Source organism: Manacus vitellinus, unplaced genomic scaffold (assembly GCF_001715985.3).
Source record: "Manacus vitellinus isolate BGI_N305 unplaced genomic scaffold, ASM171598v3 scaffold_8_pilon, whole genome shotgun sequence".
In the NCBI taxonomy this organism is placed as follows: domain Eukaryota; kingdom Metazoa; phylum Chordata; class Aves; order Passeriformes; family Pipridae; genus Manacus; species Manacus vitellinus.
The window spans coordinates 8635995-8656784 of NW_021940864.1; the positions used below are offsets into that span (position 1 = coordinate 8635995).

A 20790-nucleotide genomic window follows, 5' to 3' on the forward strand; every position below is an offset into this window, starting at 1 on the left:
TTCCCAGTCTGTATGTAGATCCAGGGTTGCCCCATCCAAGGTGCAAATCTGGCACTTTCCCTTGTTGAACTTCATACGGTTGGTGATTGCTCACCTCTCTGATTTGTTGAGGTCTCTCTGCAGGGTCTCTCTGCCCTCAAGGAAGTCAACAGCTCCTCACAATTTAGTGTCATCAGCAGACTTAGTATTCCTTCAAGCCCTGCACCCATGTCACTAATGAAAATGTTGAAGAGAACTGGGCCTAAGATGGAGGAGCCCTGCAGAACCCTGCTAGTGACTGGACTCCAACCTGATATTTCCCAGTCATGGCTGCCCATCAAAAGAGATATAACCTCTGCTGATACATAGTTTTCTTGTTGAGGGAAAGTAAAGAGGGTCTTTTCAACACTTATAACCTCTCCGTCTTCATCCTGGACTCTAATAACATTCACTAGACTTTGCTGCTTGGCCTTAGACTGCTGAAACCAATACAATTGATCACTACTGAATTATCTGCTCTCACCTGTATCTAAAACATGTTAGACTACTATTTTTTTCATGGAAAGTGTGATACAAGTCCTACACAAACTCTTGTGTACTTGTAGGTGTTGATATCCATAGTGAGAAATTCCATGAAGGAAGATTTTCAGGGTCCTATTCCCTAGAAAATATGTTAAACTGTTTCAGTTTTCAGAGTGCATTAGTAATGGTCCTGTAGATTTTATCATAGCCTCTGTCTCTCAACAGGTTTCAGTGTATACATTGTTTCTAACTTCAAAGGCTACCTTTAGGTATAATGAGCTATTTCTCCAAGGACTGACATAATGTTTCCCTAAGAGAGTTTAAAAAAACAAACATAGAACTAGGGTTTTTCATTGCACTCATTTCTATTGGAACTTCAGATAGGTTCCCCTGCTATAATCTGCACCCACAGAAATTGGAACAGTAAACTGTAAATTTAGGTTTAATTGAAAAAACTGACAGTGCAAGAAATTCAGAGTATCCTCTGGCTTCTGATGGTATATAGGAGACTTGATGACTGCATTTCAACTAAGCTCCCTCAGCTTCTTCACTCAAATTTTCCTAGGCAGATACCAAGGATGAGCTAAGAGCAGCAGTTTTTATCATAAAATGAAACATGTAAAGTAAATATTTGTATAATACTTCTGTTCAAACTAATCTTATAACAAAATTTAATATATTTATATCACTTTCTCCCTGAAAAGTATCATTAGAACACAGAAATTATCTTTTATATTTTAACTAGCACACAATTTATGCCAAAATTCAGTTCTCAAATTGGTCTCTGCCATTCTAAAAACTGTAGCATTTTTAAAGTGCTAAACCATTTTATTTCTGTTACAAATTCTCAGACATGCCTGAGAAATGGGTGAAGAAGTAGGGGGGATGTTTCTGAATGTTAGAGATATGATTAATTGAACAAATGGTACCAATTATATCTGTCTTTAATCTAACGTAACATGCATGAGACTTGTATACAGCAAAATCCCAAATACCTGCATCAGCCAAGAGAATTTGGATATATCTGAAGAATGAGGTTTTCCTTTTTGTAGACAAAATGAATGTGCTTGTTTAGGCTATAAAGGTGAGAAAGAATGGAAAGATGAAACAGGGTATACATTCCCAGTGCCTGAGAAAAGAAAGCTCAGCATTGCACTGTGCTGCATAACCTGGCAAAGAGTTTTGCTTGATAGAAACAGGAGTGCATTTGATGTGTTAGAGGAATACATGAGTTTGTTCAACTCGTGTTTCTTTAAACCTTTTCCAAAGTTAGTCGATGTTGAAATAGCTTCACAAGATATTACAAAAATCAAACATTCTTAGTATTTTACCATAATTATAAGATTAAAACCTCAGTGTGCTGTGTAGTCAAGATACCAAGATCTCCGGATAATATGCTGTTTGGATAACAGAAAAGAATATGAGAAAACTAAGATTAAAGACTACATTAATTCTGGGAAATAGTGAGAAGAACTAAAATGCGTCAACGGTGTCTGAGATAATACAGCAAAAACAATCCTGAACAAGATATTTCTACATAGTCCCTAGTCATAGTGCCTCAGTCATATTGTATTTTTTTTTAAAAACATCCCAAAAAAAGTAACCCAGGGAAACTAAAGACACTTTAGGAAATGCCCCAAGTTGAGAACAGTTAGACACTAAGAGAGTGCACAGGGAAAGCACCACATGTGCTTACCCCACTCTTCTTCCTGGTGCAGAGGGAACCAACCTAATTCTGAAGTTCAAAATAACAAAACAAAACCATTCAGGTTACTGGCATTGGAAGTGATCTGTTGGTTTCCCTGCAGCCAGTGTGAGTCATGTAGGTTGGCTGTTAAAGACAACCCCAGAGCTTTTCCAGAAAACAAAATGGTGATCCTGCAAGCTGTTGAACTTGCAAATGGGAACACTTGTGTGCTGATCTCTACCTGTGAAGTACACTAGTACAGCTCATTGTGTCAGGAAAGTCATAAATATCCTTTTAAATTTACAGCACGTGGCAAAAGATGATACTCTTGAAATGAAACCGATCAAATAAATATTGTCCTCTGCTTCAGCGCTAAGTGCTCATGAACTGCCTGGTGTGTAAGCACACTTACAACAGACCTACCACTATGCTGCCTCTAACTACAAAGAGCCAAGATCACGAAGAGGGCAATGAAAAAGGACTGCCCACCACACAAAGTGGGCTTAATCCTTCCCAAGTGCGCAGATCACATCCTCCTGCCCGCTGCCAGCATCGCCACTGCCCCCTGCTCAGAAGATGGCAGGTACCCTGAGGGTCTGTAATGAGCCAAGGTATATAGGGGTAAGCTACCCTTTACTGCAAGGTCTTTGGGAACTCAAGGATTGTCAGGAACACATATAGGCATTGATGTCATGCCCTACAGCTAGGAAAACAATTTAAAACAATGTAAGTAGTAGGCCACCGCGCAGTAGCCAACATATTCGTTCCATCAAAAACAAATTAGAGTTTTTATATTTGAGTAGCATAAATGAACTGATGCGTGCAAAGAAACTCAGGTTAAATTAGAGGGAAATAATGCATTGCTGAAAACAAAATTTATTTCTCTAACTTCTAGTAAAATCTGAACTGTGTGCTCTACAATGAAAGGAATTTTATTTACCCTCTAACATTTTCAAAAACAGGACACTTTCTTAGATGACAAAATTTAAAGTAAAATATTGCAGCATCAGTGGAATAACAAATACATATTTACAAGTAAAAATATGTTTGAATTAAAAACAATATACCTGACTACAAATAATTAAAGATACTGCTGAAGATACCATGATAAAATATATCCAGGCATATTTAAATAATTCATTTCAATACCTTGCATGAGATGAAACATTTATTTTCTTATTGCTATAAAATGATCAAAGGTATCTCAAATATAACTATTTAGAGATTTATTAGTTTTCTTTACATACCTGCATCCCCTATAGAAACAAAGCAGAACAATTTTCCTCTCAAAAATTAAGGTCTACATTCTACTGCCTAGATAGGAGTTTTTGAGATTTTTTTTCCCATAAATCGGGTGCAACTGTGCATATATGCTTAATTTATTAGTACATTTAATCTAATTTTATATGCAGCCATTTGAAAATAAATCACAGTATGTTTGAAGTCTGCTACAAAGTTTGATGCAGTTTGAGATGCAGCATATATTTTATACACAAACAGCTTTGATCTATGCACTCTAAGAGCAAAAGCAGCTATAAAAGCATGTGACTTCTAATAGAAGTTTTTTCAAAGGAGTATTTTTGCCCCTTTCAAAATGTTCTTACCTCTTCTTTTGTCTTTTTTGATATGACTCTTAGCCAGTCTCCAATCATGCTGAGGACAGCTGCAAAGTAAGCAAGTCCAACAAGGATCCAGAACCACACCACTGGCTTATAAAAATCTAGATATTCAATATCTGATCCCCCTGAAAAACAACACAGTTAAAATTAAATCAAACATAATAGTTATAGGTGCAAAGATGGTTTAAAATTAATTTTCCCAGAAAGGTTGCATTTCTTAAAACTTCTGTTTTCTTACCCAGGCAAAAATTCCTAGCAAAATGTTTTGTTGCATTTGAATAACTGTAATAAAAATTCATCCACTCTTGAAAGCAAAATTTGAAGTACGCAAATTTTAGACAATGATTGCTAATCATTCATAATATTAATAAATGAACACAAACTGATTCCATTTCTGATATAATTCCTGCAGGTAGAGATCATTGAGGCCAGCTTGAGAGAAAGGACTTCCCACCTGCTCCAAATAACCATGCTGTACTAGATTTTAAGTATTACTCTGGTTGTAATGTGTTCATACCCTGAGAAAGCTGTTTTGCAAGGACTTTAAAACATCTTGAACTTTTAGCCTTAGTAAAGAAAGACTAACACTTGCATTAGCAAGTGTCCCTGTTGGGTAGGCAAACATTATCATCTCCATTTTGCAGAGGGAAACCAGGGTACAGGGACTTGAGCTGAACTGATCATACTCAAAAAAATATGGATAAAATAGATGTCAGCTGACGGCAGCTTTTTTGAATCCCACTGCCATAATTACCAGTCACTTCTGTTCAGCATTAAAGAAAAAAAAGCACAAACTTCTTGTCTGTGATGGGGCTTTCAGGTATCATACAGCTATAGAGAACAGATGTCTCATCTCCACAGAAAAAAGTTATGTTCTTCCAGACCTCTTGACAATATGAAATAACTCACATTTCACATCTTGCAGTATAATAAAACAGAAGCGCTAAACTTTCAGTGCATCTCTGTTACAACAAATAAAATCAGACTTCTGGTTTATGTTGCTGCAAACAGTGGTTTAAGTGCATATCTGCCCACAATTGAAGAGACTCTACAGTAAAACCTTTTCTGACACATAGAAGTAGCTTGTGTGGGTACACAACACGTTTCTTTATGTATCTGCATCCTATACTGAAACAGTCAAAGGAAAATTGGCCCCAAAATATCATACACCTTGTTACATTAACAAGATTAACTCTCATGGAGAGTAATGCTTTTACATAGTTTTATTATCACTGAGATTACCTGCAAATAACAAAGAATTTTACAGACAGTTATCTTTGTATGGAAGCCCTCACAGACAAATTTTGTTACTTTCATATCAATTAGACCTTTTCATCAAAATACATCAAGCTGCAATGGTTTACTCAACTATCCAAGAGATGAATCCACATTGTGAAAACGGATATGCTTTGACACCCTTGTAATCCCAGGCAAAGGTAGAAGACAACCAAACACCAATGGGATGAGTTTGTCACAGCACAAGACAAACAAAACATCAGAAATGAAGTAATTTGTTAACAACATCCATCTCACGTCAATCTAGTAAAAGAGGATTTTACGGACAATTCACCAAAAATTTGTTGTATTTCAGAAAATCATTGATTACCACCATGTCTTTGCTCTATCAGGGGCTAGTGTTTGGTGGTTCATCTTCTTCAGCTGTTCACACAATGCACAAGAAAGTATCATAGAAAGTATCCACTTGGTTTTTAATTTTTGGCATGTTGTGTTTATAAACTGAAACTGGAACCTAACTCTGCCAGTCTGCGGGAAGAGTTTCCTTCACAGTTTATACTTAATTTATTTGGAGCAAAGTTAATTACTGGGGCAGGAGTTAGGACATAGTCATATTCGATCAAGTTTTCTGTACTGTCTGGCCAGGAGATGGCTCCATCTAGCTGTGCCCAAAGGAGTTCAGCTTTCCTAAATTTAAAAGGACAAAAAGTATCCAAAGAAACAATCTAGGATAAGGCTTAGCAGCTAAACCCTTTTAAATGTTGAACTTCTGAATTTCAAGGACTCCTCAGGCGAATTCACAATTTAATCGAATCTCAGGGAGACAGAGAGAGACATACCTAAGGGTGTTTGTCCTGAGATAAATACTGTCTCCTGTGATGTTCAAACTACTCTAATGCAGCTACCTGGGAATGTCATTAGATAGGATTTTACTGGGAGGAAAACATGATCGAAAGTCAACTGTACTGAATTTCAAGTAAATGAATTCATTACCTACTGAATTACAATTCATTTAAATTGGTATGAATGTATTTAGGTATGAGTGGGCATAGCTAAATGTACTTATACTGAAGTACAGCAATAATCCAATGAGTTTATGCGTAACATTATAAAAAGCATATCAATATGATTCGCTATCATCTTTCTTTTGCAAAGCAAATTGGTTTATGTAGCCCTTTAGGAAGCAAAATGCTGAGAAGGCAGAAGTTGAATTCTGTTGTTTGTTTGGCAAAACCAATTTTGTGGGCTGTAGGACAAAGTTTTTTTCCCAGCTTTGTTTAACCTCTACCCAAAATAGGTTACAACCACAATAAAGAAGAAATCTCACAACTGGAGCATGCTTACTCTTTAACTAGCAATTTCACTGCCATACTCTGTTACCAAGAGCAGCCACACTTCATTGCCAAGATGTTTTGTGGTAAAGATTTGATCCAAAGTAGCTTGAAATCTATGAGAAATCAAAGAGTTTTCCCATCCATCTTCATCAGAGGCTACTATATTGCTGCTGCCACCATCCTTATGTTTGCAAAACAACTTCTGAATTATTTGGGATTTTCAACACTTTGGAAAGCATAGGTTGTTCTATGGCCCAGACACATACTCCTTACTGAGGTGAAGAACTCCATTTTAGTGAAGAATAGCATTAGAGAATATTTCAGTGGTGCTTTAGGACAGATTCTGCTTCTCAAGTGTACGAATATATATATTTTTACTTATTTATATACATAAAACAAATATCTTTTAAGTAAATAATTTTCTTTACTGTTGCCACTCTTTTCCCCATTCTTTCTACAGCTAACTGACTCAAAATAGAAACATTTGATGTTGAGTATCTTAATTCCATACCAGCACAAATTTCTGAGTTATTCAAAAGTTGGCCCTTCAAATCACGAAATGTCTATGATTTTTCATAAGCAGTAAAAATTAGTCTGGGTATAAAAATATGATTTAATTCAGTTTTAATTGCAGAATAATGAGTAGCTGTCCATCACATCTGTTGTGAAATATCTGGCAAACACATTTAATCTACAAATGTCACCTGTTCCACTCCAAAGAAATATGGAGGTTCAGCCCTGCAGCTTGAAAGGAGTTACCTCTGAGGATTGCAGAAAGAGAGACAGAGAAAAGCTAGCTTCTGAGGAGATGCAGAAATGCAGAAGGCTTGGGACAAGATAATAGTGCACTGTCTGTGAGGGAGAATGTAAGTAGGCCATACGAGTCACTTGATGCTACTCAATGGAAAATGGAAAGCTACTTCAGAATACAAACCATAGGTATAAAACACCCCTTATGCACTGTCCTGCACAGACAGCAAGCAAGACAGCACTCCAACTTAAACTTAAAACAGGCTGCATAGTTCACACCAGACAGCCCCTATTATGGACATGAGGTCCTGAGGGAGCAAAGAGCACTTCCAAATGCCTAAAAAAGACACAAAGCCTGCGGGAGAGCGCATAGCTCTCTTATGGGATGTTCGACACACCTCTTGCTCAGCGCGACAGGAATTGATTTCTGTAGAGGCCTTTCTGCCAGTTTGTAGTATCACATGGTGAGAGCAGATCAACTGGGCTGCTATTGACCACCAGGTGAAGTGTTCCAGCTTGGTGACATTAAATAAGACTAAAATATCTCAGCACTCTACAAACTGGGTCTCAGTCCAACCAATACAGTGCAGACCCAGGTGTCTGTATTACAATGGCCATACCTCAGATTCAATCACAGACTGAAACAGTAAAAAAAGCAGCAAGTTAAAAATCAGAACTCAAACTAGGAAAACAAAACAAACAAACACACACACACCCCTAAAAAAAATAACAAAAGAGCTGGAATACATTTTTAAAGTAAGACCTGTAAAATTCTGTGATCTGTTTAACTGGACCAATTGAGAAATAATCTTATGTCATCATTATACCCCACTGTGAAACAGACTATTGATGTGCTGTTTATATTTCTGCCCTCTACTTAATTCAGTCAAGTTTTGGACATGTCACCTAATTTAGATTTGAAACCTGTTAGATTAACTCCATTAGAAATATTTGACTAAACTTTCCAAACTGCTCTGTAAGTTAAAGGATTTATCTGTACATTTGAACAACATATTGTCATTTGTACATATATTCATGTGCCTCAGTGCTAACTTTAGTACCCAATAATACCTTTCATTGTAATAAAAAATGACACATTGACCTGGAAAGATTTTTTTTCTCTTTCACAAGATATTCATGGTTTTGGCTGGATTTTCCTTTGTCATGTTCAAGTCAATGGTTTCTCTTGAAAACAAGAAAAGGGATGTTTGACTATGTCCTGATTTTCATACAACAGTGCAGGCTATACTACAGTTTTTCTTTTTTTCCTGAAAAGCTACACTAAGCTTTCTTTAATTAAAAAAATTGTCTCCATAAAAAAAAGTTCAACCACTCCAAAAATTAGAAAAATCAATTTCATAAGACAGAGGAACATTTAGTTTATTTTTTTTTGGAATACAGTTCATATATTTTCTTGAAATGCATTATAAGGCCTCTTTTCCCTCCCTGCATGAACTATGAGTTATCAGTCTTTTATGTTTGCCTTAAGGCATCTTGCTGATGGAAACCACAGCTGAGGGAAACCACAGCTGAAATTTCCACAGGCTCCAAATAACAACTTAGACTCTGACTACCAAAGGGGATGTTTTGGCATTCTAGTTTCTGGGAACACAGTACATGATCTCATGTCCAAATGAGAAGAAACTTTTGAAAAAATTTTGGAGAACTACAAGAATTTCTAATATGACAATCTGCACTACAGCCTTTAACACCATTACGTTCCTAAATCCCAAGTTCTTCTGTTGGCTCCCTTTTGGTACAGCTTTTCAGAAACACACTCTCCTTTGGCTCCTAAAAGTTCTTCAGGGCTTCTCTTCATCTCTTACCTGTAGTAGTGCCAGAAAGCAGCAAATTCTATGATCGTGAAAAATGACAGATATTGTAAGAAATATTTCTTTAAACCCCAATACCTATGTTAACACAACCGTGAGATTTATACGTAGGGCTTGCAAACTTACGTTTTTTCTCTCTGAGATGACAGTTCCCAGAAAAAAGGAGATTATTTGAAAGTTTTCAACTATATAGGAATTTTGGATTTTTGAGGGAACTTCATGAGCCAAAACTGACACATATTTATGAATTATCATGTGGACCTCTGGTGTGCTAAAAGAATTGCCATTTTGATTTTTATTGCTAAGAGTACACTCTGCTATAATTGCAAATTAGAATATCACTGCCCACCACCACACTTCAGATTTAACTGGAATTCTGTGGAATCCAATGTGAGGATTTTTTCCAAATGCACTGCACCGAGGCACTAAGTGGACTGAAGCACAATTCTGTCTGCTACATGACGAACTGAGACCACCATGCTCAAGAGGCACAATTTCAGATACAGTACCCATATTCTATCACGACAACCTCTCCCACATCCTTATAGATAATTCCATGCCTTAACTCTACATTTCTCCCCTGTTTACAGACTCAGCTTTCCACAGCTTCAAGGAGAATGCTCTAGACAAAGCCTACCACAAAAGTATCAGTGGCCCTTTGCATCCATACAAGTTTTGACTTACCTTAAGGAAAAACAAGCAACCCAAAAATCATAAAGAAAACTTAGTAATTTGTTAGAGTACAAAAGATTCTTCATATTTCCTCAAAATTAATAAGGAAGCCTAGCCCTTAGGACAAATTCTCTCAGCCGTATTGAGAACTTGCAATGTCAGTTTTTTTCAAATAGCTTAGTACTTATACACACGGTGGCTGTAAGCTTCCACCATGCAAAGCACATTCAATTAATATCTTACCTATTTTTCAGAATTTTTATTTAACTAGCCATGTTAAATAACGAGAAAACAAGTGGACCTCTCTGAAAAATCCTTCAAGCCACTGGCCATAAACTATATTAGTCCGCCCAAAGATGATAATATTGTCAACTTCATCTCTGACAAAATATAGTCCAGTGGTAACATTAATCTCCCAGTTAGGATGGAGTCATCCCAGTTAGGATGGAGTCAACATCTAACCCTGTTCTCTTGAGCATTATCTCTGTGAGTACAAGTCCCATTCCCAAATATTGAAACTTTCAGTCAATAATTTATTGCAGTTCGAGTGCCAGTCTTACACGTTACTCAAAGGAAATAGAAAACATTCATGACACTTTGAAATAATGGATTTTAAAATAAATAAAAAAATGTAGCAAGTGAACCATAAAAGGCCATCAGCTATAGAACAATGTAATTCAAGGACATTCTGTAGAAAGTGTTTCCTGGTAAAATTAAAAAGCGGACGTGATGTAGGAACAAATTATGATATCAAGTGGCCTACAAATAGAAAAGTTATGGAAATATATAATGGGAGTAATGATGAATGTACTCAGTGTTCTCATTAGAGCCAAGTGGGCATTTCACATAATGCTTTACAGTAAATATAACTAGGTCTTCATAGGTCTATCATTTTTATTCCCTGACATACATGTACCCTTCAGGAATGAAAGTCTAAAGCACCCAGACTCTTGACTTGGAAACACCATAAATTTTTTATTTGATGCTAGTTAGTATCTGATCAGAATCACAAAATCCTGAAGACAGAATTAAAATAAGAAAAAGAATATGCAAAAGAAAAGGGATAGGGAGAAATCAGTGACACACATACAAAAAAAATGAACATCACAAATAACTATGTAAAAGTTCAAATAAATTTGATTTGCTATTTTACAGCTCAATTTTATAATTTACAAGAATCTTTGGCAACTTCTCATGCAACCTTTATTTTTAGAATGCTTTCATAGCTTAGTATCTTCAACAATAACTAAATTTCCTCCCATTTTACCCAGATCATTTATGTCTCTTGGGAGTGGTCTTGTGCTGGATTTGATGATCCCTGTGGGTCCCTTACAACTCAGTGCATTCTGTGATTCTGTGAATATGCCAAACAGCTCAGATACTTCAGAGGTCCTTGTCGGGCTTCAACAACCCTCTGCCAGCAAAAAGACCAGTCACATTACTGCCATGAGGCAAAACTTCATGCAAGTTTATAAGAGGAGTTACCCAGTTGGAGACCCTCAGCTTGGTACACTTGGGCTCATGCCACAGCCGTGGGTACAGATGAGGCACAGGATGAGCCCACAGCACGTAGATGTCAATTATAAACGCGACACTCTGGCTGAGTAGCTATGGACAGCAGCCCAGCACTTCTGGCCTTCTCAGCCACCTCTGCCTTGCACAGAGTTCAGAGCTGGGAGAGGTGTTTCATGCAAGAGAGTTGAGGGTGCCACACAAGCAGAAGCATCAAATCAGACTGAAGAAAGTAAGTCTCAGACTCAAAGCACAAAGCTCTGAATTTCTAATCCTCACTTCTACACATCACTGACTTTGATCAACATGCTATCTCAACAGAGACAGCATACATTTAAATCTATTCTGGGAAGTGGACTAACACCTCTAACACCTTTTCAATAAAAAAGTTGACACAGAGAACCAGCCCAAGTTTTTTTTACCTCAGTATGTCAAAGTTATTTGCAACCAATCCAGGTTAATAGAACCATAAAAGTTGGACACATTGTCTGTGAATTGTGCTAAACCTTCTCCTTACATTACAAAACACACATGAGACAAACACATACTGACAAAAAAAAAAATCTCCAAAGCAGGATCCAACAGCATTACAGACACTTCAATGACAGAAACAGATTTCTGGAACATTTTGAAAGTAAGGGAGGCACACAAAGACTAAATCATATAACTTTACAGGGTGAGACATTTTTAGCAACTCCAGCTGAAAACATAGTCATCTTAAAATACTGTATTTATTCTTGCACCTCATTATCTGTAAGAACAAAATAAAAAAAAATTATCTAAAAATTAAATTTCTTTTAACAGTATAGGAGGAGAATAAACACAGTATGTAGAAACAGGTACCATGACTTTCATTGTCCCACCTCCCATCTCTAGACTGCCACATCAACTAAAATGAGGGCAGGTTCTGTTACATGCACTGACACAAGAATGATAAAGGGTAAAACTGTGAGACAGGCACCACAAGAGAGACATGTCTGTCCCAAAAATAAGACAAAAAATGCAGAATTAATATCACTGTGCAAAATATTGTAAGATAAAAAGTTAGGAGAAAATCTTACCTGCAACATAGTCACCAAATCCAATGGTAGTTAAAGTGATGACCACAAAGTAAATTGCATCTAGTGTGTTCCAGCCTTCTATGTGCTTGAATATAACTGCAGGAAGAGCAACAAACAGCACACAGCCAAACAGTATGAATATTATTGTTGAAATTATGCGAATCTTTGTCTGACTCACATTCCATTTCTGGAAATAGAAGGGGAAAGAGAAGAAATCCATGGTTAATAAAACTGCACATAACTCCACATAAATACCCATCCATCACCCCTGGTGTTCACTGCATTGCTCTAGAAGACAGTGCATTATAACTCTCAAACAGGAAAATCCAACCAAGATTTTATTTTTTGAAGAGGTTTCAAAGCAAACATGACTATCCTAGGATAGTCACACTGTGGCCACATTTGTGTTCTGGGTGAGTGGCATGTATAGCATTAATTAATATTAACAGCTGATCATGCTAAAGTTTTGAGGGGGGTCTAGATATTCAAGTGACCTTCAAGCAGTGCAGGCACCTGTAATATCTCTACTTCTGTGCATCCACAAATAAGCAAACAAATAAGGTGACTTTTAACCATACAGTTCTCTCTAGTCAAGCAATTGGTTAAACACAACCATAGAAAACAGAACTGGAAGTGATGTAAGAAATCACCTTTTCCAAACCTGGTCCAAGACAAAAACAACCCCACTTAAGCCACTGCAAACACATTACTGGCCAGACATGTGATTGTGCTTAATCGCTCTTGTCATTTGAGAGTTTCCAATGCATAATCTGCATCTCAACTCCTTCAGTTTATTATTTATGATCTTATCCAAGGCAAATCAAAAGATTGCTAGTTTTGTCTTTCAAGCAAACTTTCACAGGTGTTTTCTTTCAGTCATATGCTCTTTAGTCCAAATAAATTAATTTCTTTGTTTTTCTTCCCCTTTCAATTCTTGTTGTTATTACTTGGCATGAGCAAACTATCCCATGTCTCACTAAGTGTTGTACTAAAAACTAGATATGAAAAAAATAGCACAAAATAGAGTGGAAGGATCCTTTCTTATGTTTTGCCTATTATTATATTTACTTTCCTATTTATACTTTCAACTGTGATGTAGATTTTTCCACAGCAATAAGACATTAACCCATATGAGCCCCTAGAGTCTGCAGAAAGTTTCTATAAAATTGCACCTATACATCTGTAATTGACATATAATTGAATATTTTATTATTCCTTCCAATAGTACTTTGAATTTGTCCTTCTTGAATTTCAACCTATCTATTCAGACTTCTTTTCAAAATTTTTAAGATAATTTTGAATGCTAATTCTGTCTTCCACCTTCTGGTTCTCTCCCCATCTTGAGATAATCTGTAGATTTAATGAACCAAGTTGTTAAGGTATTGTGTCAGCTACTAATATTTTCTTCTAAACTGTACCAAAGCTAGAACAGACTACTGTAAAGTCCCATTTGATATGGTCAGCCAATTTAACATTTTACAAAAAAAGTTTTCCATCCATCCAATGCATACTGGTTCAGCTTAAAAGAAGGGAATATATAAACCCAGAAATTTCCACAAAAATAGATAAAAAATGAAATCAGATTGTTCATGGTGCAAGTTTTCTTGTTTTTAAGTTTTAATGGAAATTGTATTTTACAGTCAACATGACCAAGGTCAAGCTGCTGTAAACCAAATCACAGTAGCAGTTTGGGTTATGGTAACATAAAATTCCCTGCTCTGACACATCAGCACCTTCCAGTTTCTTAGGAGAATTAATAAATAGGATAAAGGACTGCAACTTAAAGACTAGTGTTTTCTTTCAGATGTTGTCAAAAGAGGGAAAGATACTGCTTTTTGTGTTGGGACATTCTTGTTGCAGGGATACATCCATGAGGAAAAAGAAAAAAAAGGAAAACCATTATCTCTCTGAGCAAAAGAGACACAAAAATTGATTTCAGATCTTCTATACTTTTAAGAAAAGAAAATCAGTTACAAAACCCAGAAATTATAAAATGTTCTTATCGAATGTTCTTGCCTTTTTTAGACAAGCCTCAGTGGATTTCTATGTTATTCACCAGTACCTTGTCTGGACCTGAACTTACGGTTCAAAGCCAAAAATATATGCCTTTTCTAACACCTTTCAGGCTTGTATTTACGTGTTGCATAAGGCTACTCAGCACAGGCCCAGTTTGCTTTGCTTCAAAAATAAAGCCATGTCAGATCCCTTCTATACAGAAAAGGTGTCCCCCATGAAAGATTAGGACTTGTTGCAGAAAAACAGGCCTTCTAACACAAGCAGTGCTGATGCAAACAAAGCTACAAAGTCAAGTTGGTTACTAAGTATTCACAGCTTCAAAAATCTGTTAGTAAAATGCAACATTAATGTAATTTTTTGTGTGTGAAACAGATTCTGGATTCAAGGCATTGGTTGTTAAGAACCTGAACTTTTATCAATATCTGCACAAGCTTCTAGTCTGTTTGACGGGTCTCTTCCTCTATTGAAGCTGTGCTACTTCACATGAATGATTAAAGACTTGTAGCCAAATAAAATAAAGGGCATGATCCTGTAGTCTGTGCTGGACGGTTTAGCAAAAGAGGCTGAAAACACCTTAAACTGTGAATACAGCCTAGTGAGGAGACCACAAAGTGTAGTCCAATGCCAGGGGAGCACCAATAGGCTTTCTATCTTTTATCCTGTCTTGCTGTTGTGAATGACCAAGGCTTTAGTCACCTACAGACCCATAAACTTGGAAATGTAAGCATTCCTCGGGTATGATGGAATCTAAGCAGAGATTTTAAGAATTGTGATTTTAAGACTCAGATACAAAACATGATCTGTGAATTCACAGCAACAGTAACAATTTCCATGTTACCCCTACAGCTCCCCTCTTATACCTCTTTGAGTCACTGATTTGTTATCACAATCTATATAAAATCCTTTAAGGTCAAGGATCACAGTAAGCTGAGGAGTACAAGGGCAAAGCAAAAATAAAATACTTTGGATCTTGTTCCTCTTCCTAGCCACAATCATTGTAGGAAATGTTGGGCTTCATAAAATACCTTGGATCTTGTTCCTCTTCTCAGCCATAATCATTGCAGGAAATGTTTGGCTTCATCCAATTCACCCAATTAGAAGTGTACAATAACAAGTTCAGACTAGGTCAAGTCCTTCCTACCTTTTGCTATACATCTGGTTGCACTGATGAGCTATACCCTGTTTTTCAGACTTTTAATTTCAATGGTTAAATTTAGAATAACAAGCAGCATGAAAAACAAACGAGGCAGCCCGCATACTCACAACGAAGGTATCTTCTACTTTGGCAATTCCTTTTCCAAAGATTGTCCCTAGTTGGTCTCCAACACCAGCCAATAGAAAACCAAACAGAGGAATTCCCAATAAGGCATAGATGATACAGAATATCTTGCCACCTTGTGTGCGTGGTGAGATGTTTCCAAAGCCTAAGTTACAAACGAGATGTTTAAGAGGTAACAGATTTTACATTACACATTTTAAAAGGACTACAGGAACAGAACAGTTAAAAACAAGTCCTACCAGGTTAACCATATGACACAGCAAACACTGTGAAAAATTAAGTGAAAATGTAGGTCATACAATCCACTCTGAGCTAAAATTAAACTGCTGAACAATTCACCAACTTATCTTCTGTGTGTACTGTGGAGAAGAAAAACTCTGAGAAATGTTTTCTGTAATTACATGACAGCTCTTCTTATCTACTACATATAGTTAGTAGCAATTGGTTGTTATGCCTTAGCCTCTGCTACCTGCAAGTGTCTGCTACCGGGCTTGTAATTGGCTGCAGTACCTGTAAGCAACATACAATTTTCCTTCAGACAGGCTGAGTTTCAAAGTGAAGCAGTCTGAAAAAAACCACTTGGATGAGCAAAACAGGGATTTCTAGCATAAATAGGACTGCTTAGATTCTTCATTATTAAAGGCTATGGTTCTTTCAGTGTTGCAAACAAATCTTAGAGAAACAGTTCACAGCTCTGTCCATTTGAAAGCGGAAATCATTTTGTCTTCACTGGCTTGTGTGTAAAAGAGCACCCCAAAATGCCTCAGTTGGCTCATTTGCTGCTGGTCCACTTAGAACAGAGAAACTGAAATACAAAGAGCACAGGCCCCAGCACCCACAGAATGCCCTCAAAAATAGCTCATAAATAAGTAGCAAAATATTTTAGCATGTAATTGAGAAATTTGTTAGTGTCTTATATTTTGCATGAGATGTTCCATATACACATAAGTCCTTCAATGAAAATCCATTTTTCTTGTGAATGAGATAATAGACAAATTTTAATTTTAAAATAGCTTAGTGCTTTTTCACAATGTATTTAAATATTCTGAGCATATTTGGTTTAACATATTGGTTTAACATATAGGTTTTCTTTATGAAACCTATTATCCTAATTATTGGTTCTGCTCTCATGTAGGTAAGCTACACCAGAGCTTTGTTGCCAAAACTACTTTTTCCTTGCAGTACACACAACACAAAGCTGTCCCTCGCTTAATTTGGAACAGTTTGCTCAGAGAACTGGTGCATGTCCTGTCCCTGAAAGTTTTTAAGGCCAGCATGGATGGGTGTCTGAGCAACCTGGTCTAGTAAAAGGTATCCCTGCCCATGGCAGAGATGGTTGCATCTAGATGATCTTGATCCTGGTCCCTTCCAACCCAGGCCATTCTGTGATCCTATGATTCATTAAAATAAAAATAAATCACATTGGGAATATGTTATACTCCTAGATAATTTGCCCTAATATCTGTGTTCAGATAGTCATTATATAAACAACAAATGCAATGTTGACAGAGTTCAGTTAGATAAAAGAAAGTTGATATAAAAATTTTCCCCAAATGTTGACTAATAAACCTTGTCAAACTAAACAAAAAGAGCAAAATTACAGGAAATATCAAATACAGGTTGTGGAGTCCGACAGCTTTTAAAATTTTCCCTGCACTAATATAATAAAAAAAAAGTCTAAATCAGGCAAATGGAAAAAAGTCACAGGAGCTTTAGACTAACCTAGTATGCTTCCCTAAATGAGAGTCAGGGCTAAAATTACTGTTAATTATAATTCAGGAAATTTCAACTCCACTGAATTTGCTCTGTCCCTTCATGCACCAAGGGGTAAGGACTCTTGAGTTTTAAAATAAAATTAGCTCATCACCAACCAAAAAGGGACAAACAGATCCAAGCTGTTTTCATAAACATGCCTGTTTATGCATCAACAGATGCTTGAATAGTTCCAGGGTGTAATTCCTGGGAGGTCTCAATGGAATTCAGAATCAGGAATCTGGATACATCAGATTTAGAAAACTCATACTATGGGATTTGGAAATTGGTCTCTCCCCCCCTTTTTTTTTTTTGTATGCACTTGCTCCACAAAAGAGATGTCTTGTAATAGTGACAAAACACCAGTGCAGTGAAGCACATGCCAAGCAGGCAGTTTTTCTTGGCTTACTTCATAAAATAAACAGGCATTCTCTGAGCACCTCACAGCTATTACAGAGACAGTTGCTCTGGAGCACGCTTCTCATCCACTGCTAATTGGTAAGAGGACACTAAGTTCTCGTTCGGCTCTGTATATTCCCCTCCCTAAACTGGTTATGTCTTCCTTGAGGGAAAGATGCTGACTCACTTCTACACTCAAATTCTTGCTTTTCATCCTAGAAACTGTCAGATGCTTTTCTTTGATAAACAACAGAAAAGGTATTGTATTATCAGTAATACTTTTTCAAAACTCTCACACATTACCGGATAAACCAACAGGGAGGAGTTTATTTGTGTCCAGATGCTCACTGCACATAACACAAACCATAGTGCTCTCAGCATAGGCGATGTACTTTAGCGACCTGATCCACCAAGGGGTTTCCATAACACAGTAATCACATTTCCTACTGTGTCATGTTTTATAACAGGCTGCTGCTGTACACCACAGCCTACTTTGTGAGTTACACAAATTGTCCTTCCATCCTACTTTCAGCTTCTCCAGTGAAAAGCTAATCCATTATTTATACAACAGGAGAGGAAACGTGTTTATATTTCATATGGTTGATGTAATTCCCAAGGGGCTTGTGTCAGAAAAATATTATTATTTTCTTTAAATAATAATAATAATTAAGACAAAGAAAATTTTGTTGCTAAGTAAAAAACAAGGAAAACTTAATTTGGGGCACAGTGTTTGGAGGGGAGCACATGGTCACAGGAATGCCACCGCATATCTCTGTGTATCACACAGCTCTTCTCCATGTGCAGGGTAGGAATGCCTGGCCCCACTGCAGTAGCTCCCTGACATGGTGTTGTCACTTCAGAGTTCTCCCTTCTGCCCCAGAGGCCAGCTTAAAGTATGGCTGTGACTGTCTTGTTCAGTGAGAAACCTCAGGGAATAAGCCACATCACACCATGCTCTTCTGCCTTTTCCCTGCCTCAGAGTTGCCTAGATGGGATGTGAACAGGACACACACACTGCAGTCATAAAGGCAGCCTCAGTACCTTGGTTACTCTTCACACCTTCAGTCCTGTGCAGTTTATCACTTCCTCTGTTTCTACGAAGTGGCTCCTACTACCGGTTCCTAGAACAAGTTTGTTCCTCATATCAACTGAAAAGCTTGGTTTTGAAGTGGAAGTGGAAAAAGGGCTTTATTTAAACTTGCTAAGTTTATTGGAAAGTTTCCCTCAAGGTTTTTAACCAATGCTATCCACAGTGAACAGTACAGAGTACAAAATTTAACTTGCCAAATGAGATCAGTTTCATCCAAAATAGTGTCCTTTTCAGACAGCCCCTCCCCGATGCACCCTCCCCACTTCACTTTCATAACCAGGAGCATGATTTGCCTCCTAATTTCACCACATCTCTTTCATGTCCTGCTAAGTGCTTAGCATGCTTTTAGTGTCCAAAGGTCTTGTCTCTGAGAAGCGGCTGTGGACAAGAAATGCATTTTAGAAGGAGTTTCCACCGCCCCCTGACTGAATTAAGAATAAAAAGTCATTGTAAGTAGATTGTAACTAATTGCTCCACTCAACAAAATAACATATTCCATAGTTTCAACTCCAAACCCCTTAGAGCCTCTGATATTCAAATCAGATTCAAAGGGAATCTGGGTCCTCTTTGTCAGCAATAGAGGTGGAAGCAGAGTTATGCTAAAAGAAAGGGAAAAAGAAAGATTTTATAGGATTCTTTTTTATTTTCATATTCTCTTTTTTGACATCTTTCTTTGAGGATAAAAGTGTCTGCTTCTCATCTGAAGCAGATTTGCTATTAAGCAGAAATTAGTAACTTTGTTTTGCTCAAAAGCAATAATAGATTTATAATTATCAATGTTTGAAGTTTCAATTTCTGGTTGAGTCTTTTTCTCCCTCATGACAAACATCAAGTTATATTGTGAATATGGAGAAGTCTGAAACGCTATGAATTCTCCTACAACTGACAAGACACTTTTGTTCAGATGATGAGTGTGTCCTTGCACTCAAACATTCATAAGAAGGAAGACTGACAATTAACTTAAAGAAATATCTTTTTTCTGTTTTAACTAGAGAAAGAGATCCCTTTGCTTTCCAGTTAACCTCTAACTCAGTTCTTCAGATAGCTCTTTTAGACCCACATATTCAGAGTGGATTTAGAAAAACTCCAAATGAGCATGTTTTTCACAGAAAACTATTACTGAAACTAGCTGGCTGTAATTAAGTATTTCTCATATGAGAGATTATAGATGCTTTTGAGAGTTCCAGGACTAGATTTTACTTGTAAAATTGACTGGATGAGAGTGTCACCACTTATAATTAATTTATAGCAAATATCTCGAGTGAGATTGAAAGGTCTGGGGAAGTTTTGAAACATTTTCTTTCCAAACAAGAAAACATAAATTCAAACAGTAGTAAATGTTTTCTCACTGTTTTTGACATAACTCAGACTATACAAGGCATCATTCTTCAGGTATCAAATAAAGTGAAAATTATACCAAATTAATGTCACATATTTTGAGATATGAGAATCTACTCTCAGTGTAGCTTTGGATATGCAGCCCACTGATGGAACAGCTCAATACTGGAGGATAAATGATTTGCTGAGCAGGCACACTCTTAATTACACAAAAATGAATTACAGAAAGTTGATACTGAGAAGATTTCATGCACTCAGAGAAAAGTCTGAGCTCCTGGCCTGCTGAATCCCATGAGGGTGGAGCCAGGGGAAGTGGCTGCCACGCCCTTGGCCTCAGCCACTGGGCACTGTGTGCAACTGATGGCAGTATCGCCACGGATTCACATCCACCCTGACCCCCAGTTCAATTACAGCGATTACCCTTTTGATACTGACTGTCAAATTGATTTTAAGAGATCAAAAGATGCTTTTTCGAGGCCCTGAGGAGCTATCTGATGAAATCCTTATGAAAGGTACCTCACTGAATTTCTAGAAGCTAAAATGCTTTTTCCCTTTGGATGACTACTTGGGTTCAGGAGATTAGCGTTTAAATACATCCCTGCCCATCAGTGCCAAAGCAAAGATATGCACTTAATCACAGACAAATAAGATATGCCTTTTAGCATAAATAATGGTCTAGACATAATTATTAAACAAAAAGATAGTGTATGTA

At 37.1% G+C, this 20790-nt stretch overlaps 1 protein-coding gene across 3 annotated transcripts in view; it reads right to left on the bottom strand.

The window, feature by feature from the left end:
• Nucleotides 1-20790, bottom strand: part of KCNK2 (potassium two pore domain channel subfamily K member 2) — a 107725-nt gene that overhangs the window by 14562 nt on the left and 72373 nt on the right. For all 3 annotated transcript variants that reach the window (XM_018085389.2, XM_018085390.1, XM_008932941.2), the window contains 3 exons: nt 15484-15644; nt 12205-12391; nt 3793-3932 (listed from right to left, as the gene is read on the bottom strand). In XM_018085389.2, coding sequence (XP_017940878.1) covers nt 3793-3932; nt 12205-12391; nt 15484-15644 — 488 coding nt within the window. The remainder of the gene's footprint in view (nt 1-3792; nt 3933-12204; nt 12392-15483; nt 15645-20790) is intronic.